Raw genomic sequence first — 25,339 nt, forward strand, 5'->3', positions numbered from 1 at the left:
GTCAAATAATTTAATGTTATATTATGGACATACCATCGAAAACTATCTCTCAAGTTATATACTAGATCATAAGATAAACATTTTTTATAAATCACGTGAAGGCCAATTTTAGCAAACAATTAAATGTCATATTATTCACATATCATTGAAAGCTATCTCTCAAGTTAGTTAATACATCATAAGGTATTTAGTATTTCAGTTGACAACACGATTTGTTAATTTAAAATTGTTTTCCATTAAATTTTTATGAAAGTAGAGAAAAATTAATCATGCTATGTGGCAGCAAAATCAACATGGATTTACTTTTTATGAAAATGAACTATTTCTTCGCATGGGGCGGTAAGATATAAAAATTATAACTACCATTTATCCAATATGGATACCAATAGAAAAAGCTAATACAGTGGGGTTGGGCATAGTGGGGAACAGATCATATTGGGGACAAGGAGGTCACAGGCTTACAAAAGTTATTATAATTGAAAGTAATAAAATCATTTACAAATAAACGCTTTGATGCGAATCATTGGTTATTATGTTCAAATCAGTACAGTCAAAACCAAGCACAGTAAGAAATTATTAAAGTGATGTGTAGTGTTTAAAAATAAGCGTCAAAGCGTTTCATTAAAAGTAATTTTATCGTTTTTATTTAAAATATGCCTGTACACCTGTGACGTCCTAGTCTCCACTATGCTCCAACCCCATTCTACTGGCTTTTTTATTGTTAAAATGTGTATAGAATGTAAATGATCTTGTATAAATTCTGAGCTCAAAAAAAATAACTTCACAGAAACCTAATCAAAATTAATAATTTTACTACACTTAAATGTATAAATTTAATTCCATATAATTTACTTATTAAAAGAATGATCTTAATAATAATAAACATAATACAATAGAACTATACTAACTATATTAATTATATAATTTGTTAGTAAAAATTGTATTAAAATTTACGATGAAAGTTGAAAGGTTCTGTTCAAAAAGCAAAACGTTAAAATAATGAGCATACTGTTTTTTTTAATTTGTTATAATTCAACTAAATATTGGTCTATTTTTTATCGTGATGGAAAACTGGTTTCTTTCGCACAACTCCCGTCCCGATCTGTTATCGCCCGTCGTCGTCGTAGTAATAAAATACATTTTTATAAATTTCAATTCCCTTATCGCTCTTTACCGATAGTAAAATATCGCATGGCATTTTTGCTATAGCAGTGAGTTATCTGCAACCTAACCTACCTAACCTAACCGCAATGATTCGACAAATAAAATAACTTTTAAAAAATGATTGAAACTAGAGTGGGGTATTATATTTACACTATTTACATGACTTGAAGTTACTCCCACTTGGATGTCTTGACTAGGTCGCCAACGTTTCGGAACACTTGCACGTCCCATCTCCAGGGCTGTGGTTCGATGTTGCTCGTACCGCGCTCTGCTGCAGACTGACCGATTCGCTTCCGTGGGCGTAGGTTATATACCATACCCCCCACAGCATTCTCCGCTTCCTCTTGCCGCTGACAGCTGTTTTCTACGGCCACGCCCCTTCGCCTTGGCCGGCTACCGCATTACTGATTTTCGTTTTTGTTATCAATAGTTTTTTGCTGTATTTCCGGCTCTCTTCGTCCCGTTTGGTCTCTGGTTTCCTTTGGTCCTCTTTTTAATTGATATATCACAAGTTTCCACGTGTTGCTCAATTTCCAACCATCTTCTCGGTTGAAGTTTGTTGTGCATTTTTCGATTTCTATGGCTTCCCTCACCATGCTTTCGAGTAATGGGATTCTCGAGACAGGACCTTGATTTCTTCGAAGTTTACGCTATGACCTTCTTGACCCACGTGTTATGCTACGGTCCATTTTCCAGTTGTTTTGTAGTCCAAATTTGTTTCGTGTTCTCTTGCACGCACTTCAATAGGTTGACCGATGTATGAATGACCACAGGTACACTGAAGTTTGTAGACTCCCGGTGTTTGTAGTTTCGGTAGTTCATCTTTTGGACTCCGGAAAAATTCTTCCAATTTCTTCACTGTTGAGAAAACTGTCCTTATACTGTATTTTCTTGCTACTAGTTCTATGCGTTCGGTCAATCCACTTATAAACGGAATTACCACTGTGCCTTTGACCAAACGGGTTACCTATCTTGTCTGGGTAACCTATTGTATCCAATGATTTTATTTTAAAATAGTAAACAGCGGGCGACAAATAAAATCCTGACAAATTTTCAACAAAGGGTTCAAAAATTACTGCTAAAAAATACAAGAAACTTTTATCCTTATTTAGAGAGGGGATGATGGGAAATGGGTATAATTTTTAATTTGAGACTTTTGGCGTATAGTGGCATACCAAATAAATATTTCATATATATTTCAACTCGATTCGACCCTTTTTCTCAATGTTATAGCCAGTAAAAGTTAAAACTTTAAAACTCGTAGATAAATTAGAAAGTAGATTATGCCAGCTGACCTTACTTAAACAAAGGTGGACAGACAAAGTCGCAGAGAGTCTAGTGGAAATTGGAATTCAGGAAGGAGATACAGTAGCACAGGATAGTGATAGATAGGTATGGTAGGTTTGTGTTGCGGTAATGAGACTTAATGGCCTTTGAAAACCCGCAGAAGAAAATTTATTGAAATGACCGACGAATGATGTTTTTATTCGAATAATTATAATTTAATCTAAAAACAAAAAAAATGAGATCAAATAATTTCGAGTTTTTTTCGAATATTTCATTTTTCTCAGGCTAATTAATTTATTGTCGAGATAATTAAAAAAAAAACTAATTTGCGAAAAAATAGTTATTCGAATAAAAAAAAATTCGAAACATCTTAGAAAGATTGAGTTCTTTATTTTTTTTTTTTTGTTGCATTGAAAAGTAGTAGCGATTTTTTTATTAATTATCAACGTTTTATTTCTATATTTTTAACATTAGCCTACGCACCTGTTGTACCGTTTTTTACCACAATTGGAAAACAACGAGGTTATTCCGCATTTGCGATGGGAATCACTTTGACTGGTATGCAGATACCCAGTGTTGTTGTACGGCCTGTGATAGGGATCGTCACGGACCGCTACCAATGCCGAAAATCAATATTTCTCATTGGAGAGGTGCTTTTAGCAATAGCAGTTCTCGGATTGATATTCATACCTGGTGCAACGGCGCCAGAGAGTATCGCTGATGAGATCGTATTTGAGACTTCGCTGTACTGGGTGTTCTTTTTTTTACTGTTTTTCTTTTACCTCGGATCTACAATGCGGTCGCTGATGGAGGACACGATCTGCGTCAGTCTACTCGGTATATGAATGCACCTAGTCGATAAGTATTTCTTCACTAACCATAAATGTTTTCGCGCTCAGACAGCATGTAATAAATTTTAATCCATTTTTTTTTTGTTATGACATTAATCGTTATTAAGACTATCATCATTTCTTCTCCAGGAGACAATGTACACGAATACGGACACCAAGTAGTTTGGGGAGCAATTGGTTTTGGTATAAGTTCTATGGTTTCTGGCGTGGTCGTCGACTGGTTTAGCAAAGGACGAGCTCATAACGACTTTAGACCCGGATTCGTGATAACAATAATATGCGTAGCCTTCGATATTTACGTTTCGGCTAAAATCAAGGTAATCTGTACTAAGAATAAATTTTGGTTTCGCTCAATTTGTTCAATCGAACAAATTAATACGGCGATTTCCGAAACCATCTGTTATGGTTGTATGGTGATATCATTTTGGTAGAGGGATACTTTTTAATAAAGTACGCTAATGAATCTGTATATTTTTAGGTTAAACAAGTTGAAAAAACAGAAAACTTTAATGGCGATATGAAAAGAGTTTTAACTGATTTTAGAGTAATCGTATTTATAATTGCAACCATCTCGTTCGGTTTCTTTTATACCTTTATTCAGTATTTTCTCTTCTGGTAAGATACAATATCACATCGATAGTATAGTGCACAGGTATCATAAGTTTGATTTTTTTATTTACAGGGACGATGTCGTATAATATATACAGGGTGATTAATTTTGGGTAAGATTTTCTCGGAATATATTAATATTTTGAACAATATTTATTTCTCAAAATATTTTTAGGTACACATTAGGTCAAAATACATTACTATTTTGAAAATAATTAAAATGAAACGAAAACCATAATAATTATAATAAATTTAAAATGTTTCAACCTCTACAATACTGATTTTAATTAATTTTTTTTTAAACAGTTGAAAAAAACTATTTACTTGATTTACTGAATTTAATAACTACAAATTAATAGCATTACCTACAGCGTTTTAAAGAGATAACAATTGTATATTAATAAATGACTAGTCTCACCGTCAGTATAGCTAAAACTTTATGGTCAAATTTCCGTACTGTATGTTAGACACACAACTTTTGGGTAAGATACTATATATTACCCTAGATAAAATTAATCAAATAAAAATAATATGCTTACATAGGTTTTAAGTAAAATTAATAACAATATTGGTATTATTAAGAAGTGATTACTAATTAATGCATACTATAATTACTCATATTTTCAAAATTAATTTAAACATATGTGTTGGGTACTACCAACTCACATACACAAATTCAGGTATCATTTATTATTCGAAATTAATCATAACACAACACACTTTTCATTAAAATTAATTAATATTGATATTACACATTCACATGAATAATGTCACATTAGAAATGAATGCCTTATATTTACACATACTTTAATACTTTATAAGTTACACCTTGTTATATCATTGTAAGGTCTTGGATCCAATTTAAAAAATCATTTTCATAGTAATTGATATTATTGTTCATTCTCAAAACCATTAAGATAATTCTGACATGATAACATTTATTTTAAAATGATGAAATGTTTTCGGAAAAATTATTCAACTTAAATTAAAAACGCTAGTTGAATTCGTATTGTATTAAATTACATTTAGTCAAACTTCAACACACTTACCGATTAAATGAATGCTGTGCCCTAATACAAACGTCAAAAATAAAGTCGACAGAAAATGTTATCAATTGATATTTTTAAGTGTATATTTAAAAAAATATAAGATAATGAGTTATGCCATTAAATTGTATACCTAAAAATATTGAAAAAAAAATTATTCAAAATACTAATATATTCTGAGAAAATGAGTGTCTTACCCAAAATGAATCACTCCGTATAAAAATAATTTCAAGTCCTCTAACAGTGAAAATATCAATCTTTGTGTTCCAATATTCGTACAAAAATTGTATAGAGGACTTTTAAGTATTATTTCTTATACCTCACCTAATAACAAAACAAAATTAAAATTGCGCTTTTGCAGGGTAATCATTTTATCGCGAACCACTCAATATAATATCGTACAATTAAAAAACAATGTATCATTGTTTTTATTTTTTATAAAATGTTATCTCAATTTTCCATATTATTTTTTACTTGTTTTTTAAACTTAAACTTAACTTAACTTTTTTTTAGAATAGTTAACTTAACATTTTGACTGGTTGATAACAATTTTTGGATAGTTATTTTTAAAATTATAAGTTTTGAGGTTAGGATGGTTAGTGCGCACTGATTTTAGTCCACTATTCTCAATTTATAATGTTAATAAAATGTAAGCGTTACCATTCAAGTTTCAAAATTTGCCATAAAAAAACTAAGTTAGAAGGAAGGTAAAAACAAAAAAAAAATTGGAATCACATTGTATAATAAAAACAATATAAAATAAAAATCAATTTCTTATCAACCGTATGAGATATTGCGTGGTTGACGATAAAATGACCACCCTGTATATATCTGTACACCGTGTCATCGATATAGTTATAGATTCCAAATCATAATTTTGGAAAAAATAATAACCGTTAACAATTTTTTTAAACTTGTAAAATTTCAATTAACAATGGATAATTTGTTTTATTCTGCATTTAGGTATTTTGAAGACATAACCGATTTATATCATCCTGAATATGAACCCTATATAAAAACTATTCAAGGGTTTTCTCAGACTATACAATGTTTTTTAGGGGAAGTGCCGTTCTTTTTTATTTCAAGTAAGTAATAATTCCTGTTTGTAGACGTGGCAAAATAATAATTGCGAATTGCATAAATGTTTTCTTGTATTTACTAGGTTATATAATCAAAAAGTTGGGTCATATGAACGTGTTTTCATTGGGGTTCGTGTTTTTTGCAATCAGATTTGGTCTTTATTCGATTATTAAAAATCCGGTGGTTGCTTTGAGCGTTGAATTACTTCATGGAATCACTTTTGCATTACCGTATTCTGCCGGAGTCGCGTATACCGCTAAATAGGCTCCAGTTGGTGCAGAAGGGATGATGCAAGGATTTTATGGAATGGCAATGAAGGGCATAGGTTTGAAGTGTTTTAAGCTTATATTCATCTTTATGAACGCTTTGTTGATTTGCGTATGATTATTATATTGATTTAATTTACAGTTATTTTGTATTCTTTTAGGTATTCCGATGGGAAATTTTGTTGGAGGTTATATAATCAAGAATTTAGGAATCATCGATGCTTTTAGAATATTCAGTATAGGTTCGCTTACGGTTTGTATCGTTGTATCAATAACGAATCTCATTGTAAACCGGATGTACAAATCCGAAAATAATGTTGTCCAGACTAGTTAAGATCATTCGATACGTACCTATTGTTATATGGTCATAATTAAATCACAATGAATATACTGGTAATATCTCTTTGTTTTGTAAATATTGTAAAATATAGGCGTTCCTCAATGTCAACGTCCTTATATATTTTACTTAAAAATGCAACTGTACTACCAACGATGTGGTCGATAAAAATCTAACTTAATAATAATAGTAACGTTTAATTTTAAGTGTTTAGAACTGAGAATTAGAACGAATATATCACTTCTCACTACATTCTAGTAAATTTATTTTAAATAATATTATAAGTTTTTCAAGGCAGATAAAGTGATATTGTTATAAGCCATATAAAAAAGTAATAGGTTTGTTATAGTTAATTTTAGCCAGAAACTTGATTGTACATAATTTTTTAATCTCCTTGGCTTATGCAATAACTGGAAGCTCCATGTAATTTTTTTTTTTAAATTATAATCGAAAACTAATCTAAATTTATTCGGTACTTCAACGAGACATGAAAATGCTCTTTCGTGGTTACAGACACAGCTGAAAAACTTTTTTCTTTTATTTGGAACTTCGAATTTTGGTGATAAAACTTTTTTAACAACAATAAAAATCAAAAAACTTAACAAGTGTAATGGTCATGTTTCACTTGAACGTTGCTTCTCGCCATAAACCAGCCTAGTCAGCATTAATTATACCATACAATAGATAGGGTCAGCAGGCACACACTGGATAATAGCTATCTGCACCGTGCCCTATTAATTGAGATCTTAAATCACTGGAACGCTACATCTTCAGGGTTGGGTTGAAAGTTTTTTTAAATTTATTAGGCGCAATTTTAAGATTTCAGAAAATATATTACAAGTTTTCGTGATTACTTTAAGAGTTTAAAATTCAGAAAGGGAGGAAGGGTGGTGTGTGGTTTTATTTTTTCCTTGCACATTACTCTACCGCAATCCACCTACCGTCCTAAATTTGAAATATAAACAACTTTGAAAGTAATTTGTTATCCACAACTGGAAATCGACCAGGCAAAATTTTAGTATAAGATGAATAAAATAAAAATATTAAATAAATAATATTAACTAATTTAAGTAAATTATTTGCTTTTATTATTATCTACTGCTTATTACTATGATCTACAAATATAACATTCTTTGTAGGATCTAAGTGGACCTTGTGTTCTGAAGTTTTATTTTTGCATGTTTTTGTGCTCAACAGCAACCCTAATTCTCATTATTTATGATTTGTGAAAAGTGATGTTATTTTTAAACTAGGCAAAGACTCAGCTTTTAATACCAACTGTGGAATAACAACAATATCTTTTTGCGTTCCTAGTGTTTCCAATTTCATGTATCTAACAACCGTTGATATTACAGTCTTCATTTGATACATTGCAAATTTCTGACCTAAAATATCAAACAGTAAATTTATTTTATCTTATAAAATGACAATCAAAATAGATTTTGTTAGACAAGTTTGTTTATTAATTATGTCATACCGATACAGTTCCTTGGTCCTGCGCTAAACGGTATGTATCCAAATGGGTGTCGATCGATACACTGGTCTGGTAAAAATCGATCGGGATTAAACATTTCTGGGTCCGGATACATCGACTCATCACGATGTAATAAATGAATTATGATGACTACAATAGATTCTGCAGGTATTATATGATTTTCTAAAATATTAATATTTTGATAATTGTATAGCCGAGTATAAGAATTCAGTTTTTAATCATACTAAGACGTAATGGTTGATTTATTTTTCTCATAATACCCGAAACACTAGGGTAAAGTCTCATGGTTTCTTTTATTACTCTTTCTAATATCGGCATTGCTTTAAGGTCTTCCACTGTAGCATCTCGACGACTGTCACCAAATATTCCATGAAGCTCTTCTCGGATGTCATCCTGTGAAGTATTAAGGAGTAAAATAAAATAGGTGATAATAGTTGTATTTTGTTGGACAACATATTTTGCAAAAGAACCGTGTGACTTTATTATAGACACACATATAATATCACTAACTACGCTATGATTTAACAATACAATCTGAAATGGATTTATGGGATGTGATAAAAATCTACACAGCCAGGAATGTGGGGAGTTTTCATTATTTTAAACTCTCGGTAGTAGTTTAAGTTGTTTTATGAAAATATGAAAATTTCTTAACACCGTCCTAACATTGCTACAAGTTTTTTCAATATCAACAAATGAATAATTTAATAGATTAATTTTTCAATATTATATCGAGGGGGATTGGTTAAATCATCCCTAGGTACATGATTAAAGGTTAAGATGTAAATATAATGATGGAAGGTCCGACCTTCACATTCTTTTTTAGGGTGTTTCGTAAACATTTAAAAGGGCCCACGCCACATTCGATTCATCTTAAAAGGGCACCACACCACATTCGATTTTCATTTAAAAAATACCACTTGAGATGTATTTTTCTGAGAAAATTTAGAGTAAAATCAAGTCTATACAAAACTAAAGCTCGAGACCATATATAGATTTTCACTCTGATAATTTTTTATTCAACTGATTTGGCCAATTATAAAACTTTAAAAACATGTAAAATTTAATGTTCGATACTCAGTTTCTAACAACTATCAAAAACCGCTTATGTTAAAATCTCGATAGTGTCTCGATATCTAATTTTTGTACAAACGTACTTTCAGATTAAAACCGCTTAGATACCAGAAAAAAGAATCTTCCTTTTAGCTTAACGCCATAGACGTGTATCTGTACAAAATTGGCTTAACAATTATTGCGTTGTAAAAATTGAAACACACATTTGTTGATATCAATCAGGAATGTTTTTTTTCTATGTTTATATATGACTTGAACATTTTTAGTTAAATATCAAATTGTATTAAACAAATTTTATTAACTTTGCTGTTTGATTTACTTTACCACCTAAAAGTCCGTCTCAAAAGGTTTTAAACTGAAACGTTTTGATCAATAAATAAAAATATCAGTTATTAACAAATAGTTTGTAAAACGGCGATAAAAATTACCGTTTCGTTGTAGATAAGTAAAATTTATAGTAATAAACTAAGCACCTGGATGTTTTGATTCATGCCAATGTGAATCAATGCCATTGTCATAGCTATTGAACTGGTATCGTGTCCTTCGAAAAGAAAAGTGTCTACTTCTTCTCGGACGTCAGCATCTGTCATCGAGTTAGGATGTTCTTTGGAAATGCCGATTAATAGGTCCAGGAATGAATGTACTCTTTTTCTTTCTGTAAATATTATCGGCATTTCAAATTTAGTGCGTAAAAAATAAATATCGATTACAAACAAACAGAATTTCAAACCCTCGGTGCCGGCAATTAAATTTTCGGAATAAATAAGTTTTTGTTTTCTTTCTTGAATAATCTTAAATTAGATTTTCGTTAAACATAGTACAAATATATTCATTTGTGTACAACTGTCGATTATATAGTGCTATAATTACATTTTCAGTAAACGTATGCAGTACTTTTAACGATTTATAAAAGTCTCTACCGCCAGTGCTGACGTTGAAAATCGTGTCGCTCCAAAGCCAAATTGTTAATATTCTTTTGACGGCTATACGACACACGCTAGTAAAACAATATATCCAATTATTCTTATGTTTACACTTGGGAAAGCTTAAACAGTTTTAATTATAATATATATATATATATACAGGGTGTAATGTAAAGTTCTACCGAGCTTCAAATGAGACATTCAGAATGCTCTATGGGTGCAATAAATGGTATTCATTTTTTTTTTATTATAAAATTATTTAAAATATAACTCGTATCTCATTATAAAATTGTCTTACTAAAAAAATATATTCAGATTTGAAATCGGAAGAAAAAATCTTGTTGAATTGATATGTAACATGTTTTTTTTTAAATCTGGCCACATTTGCGTCCACCGAGTGGCCACTGAGTGGCCGGCATGTGACCGAAACCAACATATGGCAAGAGACACATCATTATCAGTTAGAATTTTATTTTTAATTCCTTAGAATTATTTTACATTAAATTTTGTGTCGCATGCCATATTATGTTGATTTTAGTCACATGCCGGCTACTCACTCGGTGGCCACCCTGTGGACGTATGTGTGGTCATATAGCAAAAAATCATGTTACATATCAATTCAACAACATTTTTTCTCCCGATTTCAAATCTAAAATAATTTTTTTCGTAAGACAATTTTTTTAATGAAGTACGAGTTCTATTTTAAATAATTTTTAAGTTTAATTTATTGTTATAATTGATTACACTTACGTTTTTATTGCATTAACGTAATCTGTGGATTGTCCTTCTTGAGATCTTAAGCTCACGCCCAGTATTGTTTCTATAACATCAATATTAAATGCGGTGTATATAATTTAACAAACATCAAATATACGATTTTTAATAATGATAGCATTTTTTTTTTTAACTACTTCAACCATCTTTCTCCTTCAAGGCTGTAGTCGATGACAAACTCTAAGCATTTAATATAATATGTTTGACAAAATATAAGGTTTTTGTGTTACACAATACCGACTAACTAAATTGGCAGTGCATTTTTATTCGATATTTAATTTAGTTGTATAGTTAAATTTATGTAAGATATAAAAAAAAATAAAACTTACTGAACCCGACATTACAAAAAAAAAAAATAGCTACAATTTTTGGAGATAATATTTTGAAAAAACGTTATTGGTTATTGTGAGAAATGCACCTCAAATCAAAACCTTTTCTACGGTGACTACTAATTTGTGTTCTGAGGAACGCTGAAATTTAAACTAATACCAGCGTCCCTCCCCATTTATGCTCCAAATTCAAGCACTGCCCACCAGACAGGGGTAACATTATTTATTATTAATCTATAAATTAAAAAAAAAAAGCAGCTCACCGCATACAATATCTAAAGCGCATAGAGTCACGTGAGAACTTATGTTCGCGATAAGTTCATCGTTTTTCGATGCTTTGCCAAGGTTTTGCACTAAAGTGTGTGCATGCTTGTTAAAAGATGGTAGATACGTTTCTAAAATTTTAAAGTGAAACGTGTTGGTCAGTAACTTTCTTCGCGCTTGCCATTTTTCATCTAAAACATTACAGTAGGTGTTTAATAATATAAAACGACCGTTTAATATTCGATACAGGCCACGAGTGGGCGACAGATCATACCGGTGCTGGTCAGAAGCCCTTTGTTCAACCAGGGCTCGAGCATCCTGTAATCCGGTCCTTTGGTGATGTGTTCAGTACTGGACAACAATATCTTTATGGCAAATACACATCTATTCTAATGTTAAGTATTAGAAACAATGTAACTATTAACTTGCATACCTTTATGTCGTCGGGATCGTTTATAATGACGTAGTCACGTATTATAGCATTTATGCGTACTAATGGTCCAAGTATTTTAAGCATGCTGGAGTAATAGGGTAACACAGCTGAAAATTTCGGATGGTCATGTAATTACATTTTCGGCAACGCAATAATTTTTTTTTTTTTGTTAAATTATACTAAATGATTCACAATCGGTACGTCAATGAAGACAACTATACTCGATGAGCATTTTACCGAAACTCAATTATATTAATTAATTATATTCTTTTTATACAATTTCACCTCAATTTTTTTACAATTTCATTAGTTTCCACAACCCCCCAATTAACTGACTTTTTTTTTATAGCCCCTTTTGACAATTAAATCGTAACGCGTACAATTTATTAACTTTTTAAATTGAGAATAATATACTAATAATTATGACAACCAGTTTTAAACAACTATTATTAGAGTTGTTATAGTTTAAAAATTAACATGGGAGGGAAACTAAGTGCACACAGATAAAAACAATACTACATTCAACCTTTTCTCCTGCCCAAAATTTGAAACTTTTTATCAAACAAACTTATATGGCGATTTCCAAAACCATATAAATTATGATAGATAATTTATGCTATCTGTTTTTATTGTAAGGTTATTTAATTTTGGTATAGAGTTAATAAAGTACACTGAATGTATAATTTCAGGTTGAACAAGTTAAAAAAAAACAGAAACTTTTAATGGCTATATGAAAAGAGTTTTAACTGACTCCTAACTTACTTCTTTTGATAGCAACTTTTGAATTGTAAATCGTAACGCATACATTTCATCAACTTTTTCAATTAAGAATAATTCAGTACTGAAAATATTGTGACTAGTCGATAATCAGTTTTGGATAACTATTTTTAAAATAATTATAAGTTTTAAACTCACAAATAGGTAGTGTGAAAAATTGAGATCACATTGTATAAAAACAGTAAATTCAAAAAAAAAATACTCTTATTAAATTAATTATTATATATTGAATAAATTATAAGTTAAAAAGTTTTAGTTTAGAAGCACTTTCTGTGTTTGTTATATAATTCTCGAAAGAAATATTTAAAAAATTACTAAATTCCATAAAAGCCATATTTAATACCTACATTATTTGTTTTCTAGACACTAACTCATTAATAAGTTGAAGTAATGGTTAAAATGTTAAGTAAATCCAAATTGTCTACTCGATTGGTTATTTTTGTATAACTATAGTAATGAAATAATCTTCTCAATTTTTATTTTACTGTTAACAGTATACTTTTTCTAACTAAAACAATTTTTTTTCAATTACTTTAAGGTGTAAAACTATATAGACCTTACCTAACTCGATCAGCTATTCCCCCTTTACGGTAAATTAATTTTCAAACATAAGCTAAAATAATTAGCGTAAAATAGTTTTGGATAATTTTTAGGCTTCCACTAATAATGGAAAATTGCTTAATACTTCACAAAAATATTACCTTGAGGGCTCAATCTAGCGGCGCTAAACGCGTTCTTGAGAACTTCCCAGTAGGTTTTTGTTAAGCTCGGTAGTAGTGACATTTGTTTTTGCCGTTCGATCGCACGTTTATCCCGAAACAATTTGTAGAGCCGGAAAGTTAGCAGCATGATAAGCGGTAACCATAATATAGAGATGTTCAAACTTAAAGCCAAAGCTTCAGAGAATTTTTCCAGCCAGTTCATTGTGAGATGACTCTGGACCAGAGAACTGTTGGCGCTGATATGCAATCAAGCACTGCTGCATTTACAACTGTATTTGTTGTGGAATAAAAATAACTTATTAGACACGCATAGTTAACACATTAGCTTAAATATAATAGTATCAAGTTAAAAGTCATAAAAATAATAATTATTTTTTACCGATTAAGTATTCAATAATATATAAATTATAAGTATACGATATAATGTCTCGACGGAATGGATCGGAAAACATCTGAAACACACTAATATCTATAAAAAAAACTGCACCTGTTGTGTTCACTAAAACACTCATTAACCTTTGTAATCAACACCGTATCTGTTAAATAAAAAAATATGGGAAGTGAATTATTTATAACGCTGGTCCTTTGAAATGTTTAGATTAATTTTCTTACATTGTAATACAATTTAAAAATGTAGAAATTATTATTAAAAACTTTTGTGTACTTTGTATTTAATTTCCTGACAATTTATGATTTAAAACATATTTGCACTGTTAAAATATTTTGTAACAATTATCTTAAACGGTTTTATGAGTTGCTCAATTATGATTTTATTTCCCTTGAGGTTACATATATTTACATTGTTTTTAAAATACACCTACAAACGTATCCTACATAGTATGTTTTACATAACCAAAAGACGTGTCAGATTTTCAATTTTACTTTAAACTATACACACAGTCATTACACTCATTCCCCATCGTTGGTTGCCTATTTTTTTTTTAGTAAATCCATACAATAATTTCTGTTAACTCGTGGATTGTTCAGGCTGGGTTTCCTTGTGTGAGCAACATGATTGTCACCGCTCTTAACGATAATATCACAAGAATGTGGTCAGCCGTTAGCTCTATTAGTCCTTTAACTTCAACGTGACAAGAGGAGATACCTTTAATTACGAAAAAGTCAAGTCGTTCGGCGGTTTTCTCCGAATTGGTTAGCTAGCGAATTGGTTCTTTGGTAGAAATGATTTCGGAGCGATCATTTTTGATCCCTAGTGATCAAGAATTCTGACTGCAAAGCACCCGTCTCCTAGCGTACAGGAAAAATCAGTAAAGTTAATTTAATCTACACCTCTTTGGGTCGGGCAATAAATAGCAGTTACCGTGAGGTAATTTTTCCCATCTTTAACACAAACGCTTGTGGGTTATGTGTGTAGTTTTGAGTATTCTTCAAGTTCGAAATGCTTAAGGGTGACATAAACTAGGAAGGGAGTTTTGGAGAAGTTTGTATTTTAAATACTAAGGGTCCGGGTACATCAAAATGATTTCTTGGTATTAACTATTATCTAATCAAATCAGTTAATATTATTGCCATAAAGAATAGGGAAGACGGATGGGTGACCCTCGAATCTAAATTAAGCTTGGGCAAGGAGACGAAAAAGATAACTTGTAAAAAAAAAACGTACGCTATTCTTTTACTGAAACGTAACAATATTTTTCAAACAAGTAAATAAATAACCAAGATAATTATTAAGATTTCAGACTGGCAGTCTATGAATGGATTTAATTAAAAACATTTCGATTAACTCTTTGTTTTGTCAAATCATTATGCCATTTAAAACAAACCACGATATAAATACAATACGACAATATAATCATTAAAGTCGACTAAAAAATACTTTCTCTGGGTCAAAAAATTATTCTGTTTCATACTTTTACAAAAAATAACTGTTTATAAGTAATTTCCACAGGTTTTTACAAGTATCAATAATGAATTATCATAACAGACAGATAGATAGATAGATACAGCGTGTTATGCTTACCTATTGAAATAGTTTTTTTAATATTTTTATTTGTAAATGTAAATTCTAATCGTATGTTGTTATACAATGTACATAATATTATGATAATAAATACAAAACATACTAAAGTTCATATCAATTACCAGAAATACTTTTTTGCGTAGAATATTAGTAATAGCCATGCCGTTTGACTTTGGTTTTCGTTATCAAAAATTAAAAATAAAACATGTGCAATGCACTGATTAGTTGTTTATTGCTATATTATGTCGTAAACAAGCTAATGATTGTTATTGAAGCTGTGTTTACCATTGTTATATTTCAATGTTATAATACGTGACTGGTGAAAGGTGTGCGGTTTAATTCAACGTTCCTAATTATTATTAATGTTAGAATAATTATTTTATTGCCTTATAGCTATTATTGCCCAGTACTCAACAACTTACCATAAGACCGGACTGGAGCCCTGGTTAAACAAAGGGCTTCTCCGCAGCACTGGTATGACATAATTAACAAACAAATTAAACTAAAATATATACAGGGTGTTCCAGAATGAAAAGTAAATAATAGGTGATTGGACATCTGGGGGACCCCCGAATAAGCCCCCCGTTTTCATTTTTTCGATAAGTCAAAAATTGAAGGTTTCGACAGTTAAGTAAAAAAATAATGACTTAAAAAAAAAAATTATGCCCTGTTATTCAGTGCAATAAGCTCACCTTAAAAGAGGGGTCACATCATTTTCAGTCCCTAACTTATCTCTTATCATTTATCTCTAATCTCTTATAATTTATCTCTTACCAACTATCTCTTTTCTTTTATTTCTTATCAATTATGTCTTAGCATTTATCTTTTATCACTTATTATTTATTTCTGGTCTCTTATCATTTTTTTATTTAGAGGCCGAAAGTGACTGAAAATTATGTGACTCCTCTTTTAAGGTGAGCTTTTTGCACTGAATAACAGATCATAATTTTTTTTTTTTTAAGTCATTATGTTTTTACTTAACTGTCGAAATCTTCAATATTTGACTTATCGAAAAAATGAAAACGGGGGGCTTATTTGGGAGTCTTCCAGTTGTTCTATGGTGTTCATGCTGAAACACCCTGTACATATATGTATATATATATATATATATATATATATATATATATATATATATATATATGTATATATATGTAACAGTATAATAATATTAAAACACTTCAAATTTTGAAGTAAATAAATAACGGTTTTTTATTTTATTAAACGAGAAACTTTATTTCGCTAATATAGGTGAAGATTTATGTGTTTAGGTCTGAAAATTAGACCTAAGGTTGATTTAGAATAAGGGTATAACATATAACATAAAACCCAAACAACAGGAAAAAATTTCACTTGGACAGTAGTCAAGTAGACAATACATTTGTATTGACACACGATCAACCCTAATGGTATACACTCCAATACTAAAAATGAATTTTTAAGGACATAATTATCATTAGGTACATAGCTTCTATCGTTAATATTTTGTATTTTTATAAGTGAACACTGGACCTACCCCCATAACATACTCACTTACTACTTTTACTACGACTATTAATTAGTACAACTATTTACTACTACTACTAAAAATGTTGAGAGGTTGTTAACTTGTTCTGAACAATAATATATATGTATAACTTATAACATTTTTAATGTTACAGAGCTGTTTTTTAAACAAGATGCAAGATGTTCATAAGAGATTTTTAAAACAAAAGAAGGGAAAGATGACCCACTTTAGGGACACCAGAAGGTACAGGAATAATAAACAGAAAAATAACTGGTTTAAAAAGTGTTTATTTGGAATTTAACAGTGGCGATAAATTATTATATAAAGAAAACGGTTATACCAAGACGACTAGCATGTATTTTCAAAACCAAGTTTTACTCAGGGTTGGTTTCGTCAATGTATTCTATGAGTGACCGAATGACGCCAAAGTCGACCCCAGTGAATATAACTTCCAGATGACTTATGAAAGCATTTGCGGAAGTCTCGGAACTGATTTCCACCAGTTCATCCTTGGTGTTCAATACGTTTCGCAAATAACTGTCAACTGTTTCCTGGCTCAAGACTGGTTCAGTCGCGTTGCACTCTAATGACTGGGCGATACTTTGCAGAATTATTTTTAAGTAATTTATTACATATGCTACACTTGTCTTTCGATTGGCGAGCATGTCGAAAGCTTCCAACAAATGCTTAATGTGCCGATCGTTTTCGATGCGTAACATGTGTCCGAATTTTTCCAACAACTTATGCCATTGGCGTGCGTAATGCAAATACTTGAGCGAAACGTATTCTATTAGTTTAACGTACAAAAGGTGTGTCCACGTCAGACGGAAAAAGATGATTTTCAAAAAATTAAAATGCGTTGTGTAGAACGATTTGACATTTTCAAGGTTATCGGTGTTCCAAGTCACTTTAGCCGCACGTTTCCACGCCATTCTAAGTATGTTTTCCACGTTAGTACAACTCATCGGCGTGCCCGTGTTGTACCAAGTTACCAATACATAGGTGACGTTTGAACTGTGCCCGAATTCTTTCATGAACAGATTTTTCATTTTCAACGACTCGATCAATGCCCGGTACATCTGGTCCTGGTTTTCGTTCGTCGATTTCTTTATTTCATTTGAAAAACTTTGAAATTCGTGGTTATTCTTCCTTATCGCGTCTTGTATGATAGACAAGCGGGGATTTGGATTTCGTTCGTGCCACTGGGAGTACCAATCGTTCAGTTCACAACGGCGACAACCGGTAGCGTCCCAGTCGAACTGCAGTTTTTCGGTTATATAATTATGCGTTGTCAAAAGTGTTTTCCCAGTGTCGTATACCCTGAAACACTCGTGTTCCTGCATTAAATCTGAGATAAAGTAACCCCTCAACAGTCCTGTGTACAAGTGTAACGGCCACAACGAGCCAATTTTCACACCGGGCAAATTGTACAACAAAGATATAGTTTCCCTGCCGTTGTTCCAAATACTTACGGCCACAAGTAAATACGGTTGGACAAATGGGATGGGAAACGCCAACGACGACAACCGCATATGGTTCAGTCCGTAAAGCAAACATTGGCATTTCAAAACCCTATGCCGGGCAACATCCTCCTTCTCAGTGTAAGAGTTTTCGGAGATTAAGTCGGTTTCCTCGGACAGTTCAGACGGACATATCGGTACCGCCAAACACAAAACGATTAGTATTAATAATGTAAAATTATGCATTTCATAGGTAACTTTGTGTAAAAAAAAAAATATAATAAAAACAGAAACACGGGTTGTGTAAGCTTTGTATCGTTCGCGATTTGTGAACACGGCGATTGAACAACAACTTTGAATCATTTATGTGGTGCTGTTGTTTTCGAGATAACGTTTTTGTGGATAAACAATAATAGTTTTGCACCTTTTAGTATTTATTTAAACAACCAGTGTTAGTGTCGTCGGAGTATCGAAAAAAAACTTTTTTTATAATCCGTTGTTTTATAGTTGTACACGATTTTTAACAAAACCTAACCAAATATTTCCAAAATTGTTAAATTAATAGAAATACATATCTTAATTATTGTAGCAATTCTCTTTTTCAAATTGTATTGGTATAGACTGCCGATTTCGTTAAGCGATCATCGCATAAAACCAGCACAAAGATTGGCTATGTTTTTTTTTTTTTTGTTATCCAAGTGGCCCTTTAATGATTTAATGTATTTAATGCGGTCAAATCTTAAAGAGACTTTTAAATTTTTGACAATGTAATTGTCATTTATAATCTTTGAATCAGTATATTGTAATATTTACTTTGATCTGTATGTCTATGGTTGTGTTACCATAAGTACTTAATAAGTACTTAACCTATATTCGTTAAACCCACATTTATGATTATGTTGTTTACTTAATATACGTACTTAGCACAAACGTTTTTTAATGTGTTTGTATGAACTAAAATATGATATTTAAAAATTGTTGACTTGCGATAACCAGTTCCAAATAAATAGTATTAAAATTGTTCGAGTTAAAAATGTATGACGAGACGAAGAATCACGTGTGGAGTTATTTTTATCTGCATGAATTTCTCAACCGGGCTCCTCCTCCCGCCTTAAATTTTAAAACTTAAACAACTTAAACAATAATTATTCAAAACTGGTTACCGGCCAGTGGAGGTTTTCAGAAAAATCACTCTTAATTTAATATTTCAATTTAATATTTATGTTAACACACCTTGCCAAAGTAAAAATGGCATAAATACAGGATTTGGACAACCTTTTAGACAGATATTATGATTCCATCAGCTTACAGTACACACAGTCTGCGTTTCTCTGTTCCATGAATTCATTTTGAACTTGTAAAATTTTGTTGAATATATTTGTGTTATTTCCGGCAAGATCCTTGTTGAAGGGACTAACAACAAGTTTCACCGAGCAGTTAAGACTCACCGTTTGGCTGTCAACCTAAACGGAAAACTCTCGCTTCGAAGATTCTATAAATAAATTGTTGTAAGTTTGTCTGTGTTTTAAATTCATTTTTAAGTGACTGTTTCAAATATTTCATTTTGGGTTGATCATTTAAATTACTTTTAAGTTGATCAGTCCATCTCCGCTAGTTATGAAATAAATTAGCGTCGAGTAATAGAATCCCCTCACCAATCTTTTGAAAATTAATTAGCAAAATAAACTGAAAAAAAAATGAATAATGAAAACCACAACGTTATAGGTAAAATATTGATAATAGTATTTTTAGAAATAAAGATTTTAAAGAATTAATCAAAGCTATGGCTAATAGAGTTTTTAGTGGCACATCAGTGCTGGTGTAAAATTAAGTTTTTGAAAAAAACTAAAAAACTACCAAAAAAGGTTTATAAAATGTTGTTTTTCACATTGGCTTTGGAAAATCCAACTCAATACCGAATTAACCCAGTATAATAAGCATGAAACAAATCCCACAATTATCATTTGCCACTTCAAAGAAATCATCCAAAATAAATACTCAATTTTTTTACAAATTTATACCGACGCATCTAAATTTCAACATGGAACTGGCTTTGCGATCATTAGAGACGAAACTAAAATCCTTCACAAACTTCCTCCGGAGAGCAGTATTTTCACTGCAGAAAACTACGCCATATTAGAAGCAATCAGATCTACTAATCTGACCAGTTCAAATAATAATATTTTAATAGTAAGCGACTCATTTAGCGCTCTCCAAGCACTCCAAAACCCCTTCTCGACAAACGAAATAACCCAGAATATACAAACAGAACTATATTCTACAAAAAAAAATGTAGAATTTATGTGGATAACATCTCATATTGGAATTTCCGGCAACGAGATGGCCGATAAGTCAGCAGACATAGCGACTAAAACCATCCTGCATCCAACAATCACTGACATACCGGCTAAAGACATAAATAAATCTATTAGGAATAAAATTAATATGACATGGCAAAGTTACTGGGATTCCGTTCCGCCTTCCAACAAATTAAAAAAAATCAAAAGATGCACTAAAAAGTGGCATTATCTTCACAATTTAAACAGACGACAAGAAGTCACTCTAACCCGAGTGAGAATCGGACATTCCTCTTTGACACATACTTTCTTAATCAGCAAAGATCCACCACCCATATGTAGGTAGGCATAATAGAGTAATAAAATAATTTATAATTATTTTAATTTAGCAAATTGTACATAAATTATGAGTTGTTTTAATTAGGTCATTAATCTGATGATACCGATGATAAAGATGACGAAGACGATTCTGGAGGTAGTAAGATATCTTGTGGGAGACGTGGCTTTTAGTCGGCGGTTTTTGGTTCTTTTCCCAATTTTGAAGTGAAGGGCTCCTAATTGTTTCAACATAATCTTGTTTTTACAATATACTAATTAATAAGTTACATAATTAGGTAGACATTAATAATATGTTGCAGTACATAAATTATGAGTTGTTTACCCATATGTAATAAATGCCAAGAAGACCTAACCATCCAACACATCATCCTAGACTGCCCAGACCTACAAAACATCCGAAGTACTTTATCAATACCCAACAACTTAGAAGAAGCTCTCCATGAAGACAACACCATAAAAATTTTAAATTTCCTTACAAAAATTAACATTGTAAACAATATCTAATCAACACTTTTGTATTTCATTATTCTTATTTAAAAAATATTGTAACCTTTGATATTTAATTATTAATGTAACTTACACAAAACATGTACACAATGGCTAATAACCTCAGATGTTGAAGCCTCTTAAATATAAAAAAAAAAAAAAAATGTTGTTTAATAACGCTGACAAAAATAACAAGCTTGTTCCTTAATGCTGGCTAAATTGTATCCAATTCCTACGTATAGCTATTTGAAGTGTAATTTATAGTTTATACGTGCGGTAGTCGCAATAACGAAAAAAGTTATATTACAATGAAACAGGTCTAATGGCAAATATACAATGAATTAGTAAACTTACTCTAGTAGATACGCATAAAGTTCAACGCCTTAAGTTCGGTTAATAAATAGTTTTTTTATAATGTAAACATGTTGAAAATAAAATAATATTTATAGGTAAAAAAGGTCGTATAAATATTACCTAAACATTTATAAAACTAGTATATCCTATATAATACAAAAACAATAATAACACAAACATAATAACTCATAAAGCATGATTTCATTAATCAAAATCAAGAATAGGTACAATAATAATTATAGAGACTAAGTTTTTGTTCGAGATTTCCTTGTCGAACATTAAGTACCTATTTACTTAAATTACATATTAATAGTTTAAAACAATTTAAACACTGTCTTAAACTGTTTAAAAGACAATATCTAACTTATTTAAAACTGCATGACCAAATATGCCATTAATGATAAAATCATAATATCGGGTAAGGTCAATTCATGTTAAACTAAATTAAATATTACCTCTTAAAACAATCAAGAAAAAGCTAAAAATTGTCAAACTTAAAGTAAGTTATTAGAAATTTATTATTGTAATACTAACAACTTATTCAATCAATCAACTGTACAAACTGTTCAACATAGGTAACCTCAAACTGATATATTAAACTGTGAACAGAGTTAGTAATTATTATATATTATACAGTTGTAGTAAGATTATTATGGTGAATAACATAAATCATAAATTATTTAAAAATAGATTATTGAAGAAAAAGAAAAATTTGAAATGTTAGGTACAAATATTTGTGAATTGGTAGTTATAATTTAAAATCAAAATTTTCAACACAACTTAAAATACCTATGCAACGCTTACAAAAATAGTTAATAACTAGGTATGTACTGATGACTGATCAATACATTATAACTAATTGGTTACAAAATAGGTTGCTTTTTTTGGTGATATTTTCAATCTTTAAGTCATATTAAAGTACAAAAAGGGAACGGTAATCATGCCGCGAGAGTAAAATGAATTAAATGATTTACTATTGTGTATGGGTTCTGTTTAGATGTCTTTCAAATAATAAAACATAAATACATTAATACAGAATTAGTACGTTGCACAGATCACTGTCATAAGTTGACTGTAAATACTAAATAATTTTTTGAAATTCCATATTAGGCGGTTTGATTTGAACTGTATTTGGTAAGCAAATAAAATATTTCACAATTTCGAGTAGTTATCTAAGTCAAAACATAACAAACAAATTGATTGAGTACCCATTTTATGGTTTAAATGTAGACAAAAGTTGGGCTCAACTGATTGCGAACGAAAAGCGAGCCGTTCCCTTGTTCGAATGAAATCATGTCGATTTTGAGTAAATCTCCAGAGTAGGTGTAATGAAGAATATTGAGGATTTAAATTATTATTGTGTCGTGGGGCTATTATAAAATGCCAAAATGATGTCCTTTTAAAGCTGTATATATTTTATTAGAAACGCTGTTTTTAAATCTTCATTTTTTCAAAAGGTTGTAAACAACGTAATGCATCATGGCTTTAATGACAAGTATTCAAAAAATGATTATGATTGTACCTTGCTAAGCATATTCACCGGACAACAATCTGTTCCTGAATATTATAATATATTTATCGAAATTCGGATTTTTAACAGTACCTACAATTTGTATTTTTAATGTAAAAAAAAAAATACGATCACGGTTTTATTTTTCATTATATAAGACGGTAATTTTGTATCGGCGCATAATACGACTCCTGTAAGTAAATCAAACTACGTCACTTAACGCATCTAAGAGGTTTTCTTTTAAAATGAATATCGCATTAACGTAACGTTAAACAAACAGTGTATTTTTTTTAAAATGGAAATGTGGGTTTTGCAGTAAACAATGTATTTGCCCATGGGAGCAAATGCACACGTCAGTAATTTAAAATCAGTATTTTTTTGGCATCGACAAAAGTAACAAAATTGTATACACTTTTAAGACTTGTTCCACATTTTGCTATACGTGTCTTGCATTGTGTGTTATTAAAAGCCTTAAACTGTACGATATAACATAAATTCAATAATGTATATAAAATATATAATTTTATTATGTTTAACGTATTATATTCCCACGGCCACTTCAATCGACGAAGAAGTAATTATAATTTTTTCAACAATCACTTATGTATATTGTGTAGTAACAAATTACCTATTACTATTATTATAGAAAATTAATTGTTTTATTATTTCTTAATAATATACCATAGTATTTATTAAACTTGACATTAAACTTTTACGCGGTATCTTACCGTTGTACAATATCCTAGAGCAATTTATATCATAAAAACAACTTTTGAAATGTATAGTGAATGTAGCACAATTGGGCGTTTTGGGAAATTGTAGCATAACAACATGCGAAACAAACAGTTGGTTAAAAACTATTAACGTAGTATTTTGTAGATATTCACATAATCTTCTTTTTAAAACGTGTAATTTATTTATACCTGCTATAAACCCACTAGTTATCTTTTAGATTTAAATGAAGTCTTTGACACTGATGAATAATTGATGTTATTATTTTCAACCCAAAATACCTATACAAGTATTTACATTATTCAATATAATTTTTTAGACTATGAATATCTCATTTCTCTGTCTTGGACATTTTAATTATAATATGTATCCAGCATGCATGCTGGAGCATAACAACATGCTACATAGTACAACAAAAATTATTTTAAAAAGCCTAATGGGTACCTCAATGACTCACTCAATAAAGATATTGAGTGAGTCATAGTTTATCCATTCTCTATAAATAAAATATACAGAGAGATTATTGTAATTATATATATATATATATATATATATATATATATATATATATATATATATATATATACAGCAGTTGTAAATAATGTAAATTATTTTATTACTCATAGTTAGATTTATTGTTGGCACGTGCCTGTACATTTTTAATTTAAAATTAATAAATGATATAAAGAACACATGAATATAATATGGACACAATGGTATACTCGTTTTGTAAACTTCTAATTTAGACACTAATAAAAAGTATATATATTTAATAATAATTTTATTAATTAGCTAAATATTAAGATGTATTCGACCGAGAATTGAGATGTGAATATTTAATGATATAGAAGAGTTAAAAGATACTGTTACAATAAGTTTTGTTCTTAATCAACACGTTCACCTGAAAAAATAACTTATAATTAAGTTTATTGTACATACTCCAAGTATTTATAATTATTACACTAAATTGAACATTTTCCATGAAGTCGAAGTTTGGTATTCTTTAAATTTTTAAGAATTTTAATGTCACACTTATCTCCACATAATATGCATTCAAGGAAAGGCACACACACATATCTAGGTGACTTTTCGACCATAAACTGCAATAGCCGAACGACCTGGTCGTCGACAGCCATATTGATTTTATTTATCATATAGGTGCATCTAATACGTTTCGGATACACATATTTAAAGTCAAATTCCTCCACCCCTTCAACCCCAAATTTTGTATACTAGTATATACGA

At 30.5% G+C, this 25,339-nt stretch overlaps 2 protein-coding genes across 2 annotated transcripts; one reads left to right on the forward strand and one right to left on the reverse strand.

Moving 5' to 3' along the window:
• The first annotated feature begins 186 nt into the window (after positions 1-186).
• On the forward strand, positions 187-6,301 carry LOC126844054 (major facilitator superfamily domain-containing protein 6-like). The gene is made up of 6 exons (XM_050581903.1): positions 187-339; positions 2,926-3,288; positions 3,432-3,619; positions 3,781-3,917; positions 5,921-6,042; positions 6,120-6,301. The coding sequence occupies exons 1-6, from the start codon at positions 270-272 to the stop codon at positions 6,299-6,301; spliced, it is 1,062 nt and encodes a 353-aa protein (XP_050437860.1). The 5' UTR covers positions 187-269.
• A 1,426-nt stretch (positions 6,302-7,727) lies between these two features.
• Positions 7,728-13,836, reverse strand: LOC126844048 (cytochrome P450 4C1-like). Its single transcript, XM_050581898.1, has 12 exons — positions 13,811-13,836; positions 13,411-13,700; positions 11,933-12,039; positions 11,774-11,864; positions 11,499-11,690; positions 10,883-10,952; positions 10,080-10,206; positions 9,940-10,000; positions 9,683-9,864; positions 8,360-8,528; positions 8,118-8,297; positions 7,728-8,025 (listed from the first exon to the last, which is right to left on the reverse strand). The coding sequence occupies exons 2-12, from the start codon at positions 13,631-13,633 to the stop codon at positions 7,853-7,855; spliced, it is 1,575 nt and encodes a 524-aa protein (XP_050437855.1). The 5' UTR covers positions 13,634-13,700; positions 13,811-13,836; the 3' UTR covers positions 7,728-7,852.
• Between the last annotated feature and the right edge of the window lie 11,503 nt (positions 13,837-25,339).

This window comes from Adelges cooleyi, unplaced genomic scaffold (genome assembly GCF_023614345.1).
Source record: "Adelges cooleyi isolate 19-005CV unplaced genomic scaffold, UGA_ACOO_1.1 ACOO_flye_CR_arks_rails_tigmint_CR_PRNA_601, whole genome shotgun sequence".
In the NCBI taxonomy this organism is placed as follows: Eukaryota; Metazoa; Arthropoda; class Insecta; order Hemiptera; family Adelgidae; genus Adelges; species Adelges cooleyi.

Coding starts and splice junctions, on each gene's coding strand:
- LOC126844054 (XM_050581903.1), top strand. CDS start 270: ATGCTATGTGGCAGCAAAATCAACATGGATTTACTTTTTATGAAAATG. Junction 3,918..5,920: donor ATTCAGTATTTTCTCTTCTG/GTAAGATACAAT, acceptor TTCTGCATTTAG/GTATTTTGAAGACATAACCG. Junction 6,043..6,119: donor GCCGTTCTTTTTTATTTCAA/GTAAGTAATAAT, acceptor TGTATTTACTAG/GTTATATAATCAAAAAGTTG.
- LOC126844048 (XM_050581898.1), bottom strand. CDS start 13,633: ATGAACTGGCTGGAAAAATTCTCTGAAGCTTTGGCTTTAAGTTTGAAC. Junction 10,207..10,882: donor TACGTTAATGCAATAAAAAC/GTAAGTGTAATC, acceptor TTGTTTTACTAG/CGTGTGTCGTATAGCCGTCA. Junction 10,001..10,079: donor TGCATACGTTTACTGAAAAT/GTAATTATAGCA, acceptor ATCTAATTTAAG/ATTATTCAAGAAAGAAAACA.